General features: G+C 41.2%; 1 protein-coding gene across 1 annotated transcript in view; it reads left to right on the top strand.

The window, feature by feature from the left end:
• The first annotated feature begins 1,843 nt into the window (after positions 1-1,843).
• The window catches only part of dok4 (docking protein 4), a 47,736-nt gene continuing 42,717 nt past the window's right edge, over positions 1,844-6,862 (top strand). Inside the window, exon 1 of the mRNA XM_034103921.2 lies at positions 1,844-1,916. Coding sequence (XP_033959812.1) covers positions 1,851-1,916 — 66 coding nt within the window. The 5' untranslated portion in view covers positions 1,844-1,850. The remainder of the gene's footprint in view (positions 1,917-6,862) is intronic.

Below are 6,862 nucleotides of genomic sequence, written 5' to 3'. Positions count from 1 at the left end.
GTGTAAATATGTGATTTGTAAATGTAAAACACCTTCCACAAATGCATTTAAAAGATTTGCCAAACTCACAAATAAATGTGCAAGTGGTATAACGGATCTGCAAATATGCAAAAATATTTTTACAAATAAAAAAAAGGATCTTTGAATATCTCTTTAACATTTACAACTTTTGATCAGGCATTTGTGAATCCATTTTGTATTGAACCAAACATGCAGTTGTGGGGGGGTGAACTGTCAACGGGGGGGAGCCTCGCTGCGGGGAAAAGGTGGACCTAGTGGCCCCGATCAGAGTGGGCCGAGTGGGCCCGACCGGCCCACTTCGGTACCGGCCCATTGGGATTCGTCCCAATGGCCATCCGCCACTGGCTCTGTGTGTGCGTGTTTCTGAGTGTGTGTTTCCCTTTTAAAACAGCTGCGGGGCAGCAGGTACTCTGAGAGTCACGGACATTAATTCATAGATCAAAGCAGTCTGGTTTACAGACTTTCTTGTTTTTGCCAATCCGGTGCTTAAACAAATAGCTCTAAACCCCTGGCCGAAATGTCCATAAAATTAAGTCTGAGTTCGAAATATATCTAACATATCTTTTTTTTTTTTCTCTCTTTTTTTTCTTTTTCCCATATCCCCGTTAGCTTTGCATTTGGTATTACAAATAATGCAGCGTACATGAGTAAAGTTTGCTTGCTCTTAAAAAAGCTGACAAAGCTCATAATGTTACATCCAGTGGCACTCTCAGGTAGGGAAGAATCAACCCAATTTGAATTTTTGCTGTAAAAATTACCAACACTACAGAGTGATTTAGGGATTTTCAGTTCTTTGCTTTGGTGTTGGGGCCTGCAGCTTACATTGTACAGTGGGTTTATCTGGGCTCAAATAGGCTGAATATAGCTACCTGGAGCTTAGAGTCATGGCTGACACCTCACACACTTATTGTATACAGCGTAAATAAATGAGGACAACTGAGGATGAAGGATCCATATTTGCATGTAACAGTAACCTTGTAACTACATCGGCTTTTGCGAACCATTATATGTTAAAGGTAAAAGATGAGGGATCAGCGTGTATGAAATGGAAATGAAACTAGATGGAAGCAGGGAATAAAACAGTGTGGCATTATGGGTAAGCAGGCTGTGATTAGAGAACAGATCAAACTTTATGCAGTTTATTTCCAAGGATACAACACCTCCATATACATGCTGCCTGCTTTGTAGAGAATTGCAGTTAATGCCACAGTCCCACACACAAACAGAAGCTTACACATGCTCATGGAGTTTAATTCAAACACACACAGTGAATCAAACTGAGAAAATAAGCAGACACACACAGCAAACAGCACATTACAGCACAACATGTCACAAGCTGCAATCCCCAATACTTTCCCTAAATAATGGTGTGTGCCACCGGCATAAATAATGGTCAATAATGTTTTGCTTCTCTCTCTACGAGAATAATATATATATAGTATATATCCTTTGTCTGTACAGTTCTTAGAGATGCAGAGGAGACCGTGGGAGGGACGAGCCACATGCTGATGAGTGAATGAAAAAAGGACGGAACGAAGGAAAAACAAACAAAGAAGGAGATATATCCAGCGGAGGACAAAAGGAAAAATAAGGGAGTTGAAGTTGTGAAGCTCCATGAAAGAGGAGAGACGAGTCCAATCAGGAGTGTAACACACAAAGTCCTGAGAGACACAGAGAGGATTGGAAGTGAAGGAGAGGAAGACGAGCAGGACAGAGAAGCTTGAAGCTGGGGAGTGGCAGGAAGAGACGGAGAGGGACGGGCTGAGGTAGGAAAGAAACTTCTGGATGGTCTCCACAGGCAACACCCAGCTGGTTACCCCCCCTCCGAAATGGCCTCCAACTTCAACGACATCGTCAAGCAGGGCTACGTTCGCATGCGCAGCCGCAAGCTGGGGGTGAGTGTTGTAGAAACATTGTCCATTAATCAGCATATCATTGCATTTGATGACACATCATAATGATGCACTTTATGTTTAGCAGTATTTTAAAAGTTTATCTTTACACTGGTTGCCGTAATCCTGCCACACAAGTTATTTTGTTCTATTCGTACAGGTTTGGACAAATACAACGTCTCTCATAATACAAGTAGGATAATGATAGTCTATACGAATCACCAATCATATTTACATTAATTATATTTTAGCATTTTAACAATATTTACAGAACATTCAGAACAATTCACAAAAGATAGTAATTCTAAATAAATAAAACAGCTAACATTATTAAACTTGTTATACCACAGATATGAACATTTCTAATGTATCCAGGTCTGAAAATATGTATCATACATGTGGTTATTTAGCAAGGTGTAAAACTGTGTGGATAATTTAGCTAACGATTAGCATGAAGGACTAAGCTAGACAGTTTCTTTCCAGAAAATTAGCTTAGGGTGAGCCAGTGGTTCAACTTAACCCCCCAGAGGCACTGAAATGAAGTCTCTGCAGTATAAAATGCTCAATTTACCCCTCGACTCGGATCAACTTCCCCCTGAGATGGGGCAAGTTCAGCCACAAGACCCCTTGTTTTTTAGAACTCATATTTCCATGACCCTTTATGATAGATGCATTATTTGAATTGTGATTGACCGAACACATCCTGAAGTAAAGGTTGTTATTGTCATTTCACTTCTATCTAAATGGTCCTTGCCCAGAGGACAACTTAAGTAAAAATAGGCTGATTTTACCCCACTCTCCCCTATATTAAGCGTGACCCCCCTGAACAGAGTGAACCTACATTTCTGCCTGTGGCTTGAGCTGCATGGGGAATGCTAATTTGAGTGAGTATGAGTCATATTCAGATAGACAGGCAGTGGAATTCAACTTTGCATGACTCATAGTATGGAAACCTAATGAATTGGAGCCCGGTTCTGTTCAGCAGCTCACTTCAAATACTGCTGTGCTGTTTTGAAGTCAATCCGGTGTTTGATGGGGAGCCAGTGGAGGTCCTGGAGGATAGGGGTCGGAGCGTCGGGTGGAGTTGAGCATACGGGCAGTGGAGTTTTGGACATATTGCAGTTTATTGAGGATATATGCAGGTGAACCATAGAGGATGCTGTTGCAGTAATCCAGTCAGGATGTAATCAAGGCATGGATCAGAGTTTCAGCAGCGGTGGATGAGAGGGGGGGTCTGATGAGAGGGAGGGTCTGAAGAGAGGGAGGGTCTGATGCGGGAGATGTTCTTTAAGTGGAAAAAGGTGGTTTTAGTGATCTGGTTGATGTGAGGGAGGAAAGTGAGAGTGGGGTCAAGGATGATACCAAGGTTACGGACGTGAGTTGAGGGGTTGACGATGGAGCCGTCGATGTTTAGAGGGAAGTCCTGGGTGGAGCGGGTTAGTGAGTTTGAGCCAATAATGATTATTTCAGATTTGTCACAGTTTAGTTTCAGAAAGTTGTTTTGCATCCATGTTTTAATGTCAGCGAGGCAGTTGGTGAGTGGGTGGTTGCACAAATAGTTTTTGTAGAGTGGTAGAGTTGGGTGTCTTCGGTGTAACAGTGGAACCGGAGTTGCTTGGATCTGTCCAAGTGGGAGGATGTAAGTGATGAAAAGCAGGGGACCAAGTACACAGCCCTGGGGGACGCCGTGAGTGACTGAAGCGGTGGGGGATTTGCAGTTGTTGATGGAAATTGATTTCTGCCAGAGAGATATGATTTGAGGTGGTGCTGGTTATGCCAATTAAGGACTGAAGGCGGGTGGTGAGGATGGAGTGGTTAATGGTGTTGAAGGCAGCGGTAAGGTCAAGGTGAGATTGTAGTTGGGAGGCTACAGTTCGCTCCAAAATCTTTAATGGGAAGTTGGAGATGGGCCGGTAATTATTGAGTGTGTCAGGGTTTATTCCGAGTTTTTTCTGTACAGGGGTGTGTGTGTGTGTGTGTGTGTGTGGTGTGTGTGTGTGTGTGTGTGTGTGTGTGTGTTGTGTGTGTGTGTGTGTGTGTGTGTGTGTGTGTGTGTGTGTGTGTGTGTGTGTGTGTGTGTGTGTGTGTGTGTATATGTGGGTACAACCTTTACCCAGCAGCTATTGGAGGCATGTCACTGTAGTTCTGTACCGATATTATTTAAAATCCTAATGACTTTGGAAAGTCAGTGTGATCAGCTGACTTTTTCTTCCATTGCAACAATGAGGCTCACGTTCATGTTTTAAAAAAAATGGCTTGTAAAATGTCACGACCCCTAACTACTACTGACTGATTCACTTTACACTTTTTAGGAAATAAAACTGTTTTTTCATACAGTTAGCACTGTGTGTCTGTTAGAGAGTCTCTCTGCTTTTTTACAATTCATCTGACTAGCGCTGACTACTTTTAGATGACCTTCAAGAGGACTGAAATCAATCCGATTGACCCATGAAATGTGCAATACACAGTGAAAAATATGACTGTGGAGTGGTAATGATTGGCTGGGTCAGTGTTGTTTTTAATGTTGAATTAAGTAATACATTTTTACAGTTTTTCTCTTTCTCTGTCTTGACTGCCCTTGTTTTTTCATCAGTGGGGGCAGAAGGCGTCTCCACTGGTTGCAGAAAGTAGTCTGATCGCATAGAAGCCTATGAGGAAATGACCCTGCTTCTCACTTGATTCATACCCCAGGAAATATTTTACAGTTTTCAAAAAGCTTCAGTTTATGCCCTCAATTGCTAATTTCATATCTCACAGAAAATATTATAAATGATTTATTATATACAGTCCGTTTGAGCCGGATGTCAAATCAACTTGGCTTTTACATTTCCTCTCTTTAGGAGTCTTTTTGTGTTTACTTTGAACACTAACTGATCTTGTTGTCTGTGTTATTATACCCTCTTTTAATTGCTCTGGGTCTGCTTTCCCTCTCTCTACTGTGCCCATAGCCCTGATTCCTCACATCTCTTTCTTCCTTTACTGCCTCATTATCTGTATCAGTATCTGTATATCTACATGGTTAGCAGGACAGTTGGGCATCAGCTAAAAGCATCTGGTGTTCTTTGAATATGTAAAGCTTTTAACTGGTTTTACAGCAAAACATTTATTTAGTTATTATATATTATTTGTTACCTGCTAGTGTAAACATTTGTAACATGACAAAGGCATCTTAATTCCATTACTTCAAGGCTAGTAATGGGGCAAAAAATCTTTAACTTATCTGCTCTGAAGCGAGGAATAGTAGGTTTTAACCGTTTTTCCCATTCTGCCATCATCATCAATGCAGATTATAGTATGTGTAATTTCAAATGTACTTTTATAAGCAATGTCGAAGCTGCATTATTTAATTTTGTTTAACAATCTGCAAACATAACACATATGCATTAGTGCCTAATAAAGTTATTTCAACGTTCAAGCAACCCGTACACTTCCAGCTGACACACAGGCACACCCATTCATTCAGAACATAGGAGTCACACCTTCTCTTCAACATCCAGCAGGTCCCATCTAAACTGGCTTCATATATACGTCTGATTGTATAGAAGTTTATGAGAAAATGACCATATTTTTCAAATGATTTATTACTGAAGTTAACATCTATCTTACAAGTTTTAGTTCTCAGTCACTTCTTGCTTTTAAGTCTGCAATATGGCCTGATGTTGTTGTTGTTGTTGTATATATGATTTGATTTTGTTTAGGGTGGATGGCCACTCCCTAGGTGTGGTTGAGTCCGGCGGTTGTTTGTGTTTACGTTTTGCGACTTTTACTCTTTCACAATGTGTTTTCTCTTCTTATATACAGTACATTTGATGCTTTCCGGACCAGCCTTCCCTCTCTCTTTAGCTTTGGTTTAGTCGTTACCAACTCCCGGGGGAAATATCTGGTTGGTTCAGCTGCTAAATGCTTACTAAAAGTGAACCAGTCACTAACTAAATGTGTCTGTCTGCTGTTTGATACAGGAACATCAAACAGTATCCGATAAGCTTATCAAAGGTCTCAACCATACCATTAATGGGAGTGATGTGAGTGAACCAAAACAGTAAAGTTGTGAGTTGTGAAACCAAAACAATAAGCTGAAAGATGCTAAAAAAGTGAAGCGGAAATGTAGCTTTGCTGGGATAATTTTGTATGTCATTATTCACATTACAAAAAATGTCATTTTATCAAAAATGCTTATAATTGCAGCTTTGTGCTTGTGTTTTTGAATGGTGATTAACAAAGTCTTAATGAGCCTCAGCTTTGTCTGGACTCAGTCTGCAGGGTAACGCAGCGCGGTGGAACAGGCAGGCTAGAGACAGGGTGGAGAGGAGCACAAAGAGTGGTTTGAGAGTTATCTGCATCCTCGGGCGGAGAGGGCATGCACAGCTGAGCTCCTCCTCAAGGCTCGGTACAAATACTACTATAATACTATAAGTCATGCTTAAATTAACTCTACAGGAACAACAAAGCCAAAAGAAAAACCTGAGACATGCGAAATCCCAGGGTACCCTGACTGAAACTAACCCCGTTTTTTCCATGCAGTGTCTGTTTCTTCTTTCCTGCTTTAGCAGTGCAACACTCTGAGCGTAATGAACTGTATTGAAATTCTACTGATGCGATTGATATTGATCAGCCTATGGGCATGGAGCAAGAGTTTAACCCCACTCCTCAAGCAACATCCCACCTAATTCGTATCCTGTCAATGCCCGGCACCACAATGGTTAATGACGTCTGAAGTCTGCAAATATATGTGTTCATAAGAGGTTTATTCCATCTGTCCAAATGGGAGTGGGTATAAGGAAACAATTTCAGTAGTAGTAAAACACATGTCCCATCCTTCAAATGCATACACACACTAAAGAGTTGGATGTATTCCAAACTATGAGATTAGGATAAACACTCCTTGGTGGGTATTGGAATATAGAGAGAGCTCTACTAATGCATGACACCAGCATCGAAGAGTTCTTGGA

Source organism: Pseudochaenichthys georgianus, chromosome 3, assembly GCF_902827115.2.
Source record: "Pseudochaenichthys georgianus chromosome 3, fPseGeo1.2, whole genome shotgun sequence".
Classification (NCBI taxonomy): domain Eukaryota; kingdom Metazoa; phylum Chordata; class Actinopteri; order Perciformes; family Channichthyidae; genus Pseudochaenichthys; species Pseudochaenichthys georgianus.
Note: the sequence above shows the minus strand (reverse complement) of the source record. Positions and strands in the feature narration are given on the sequence as shown.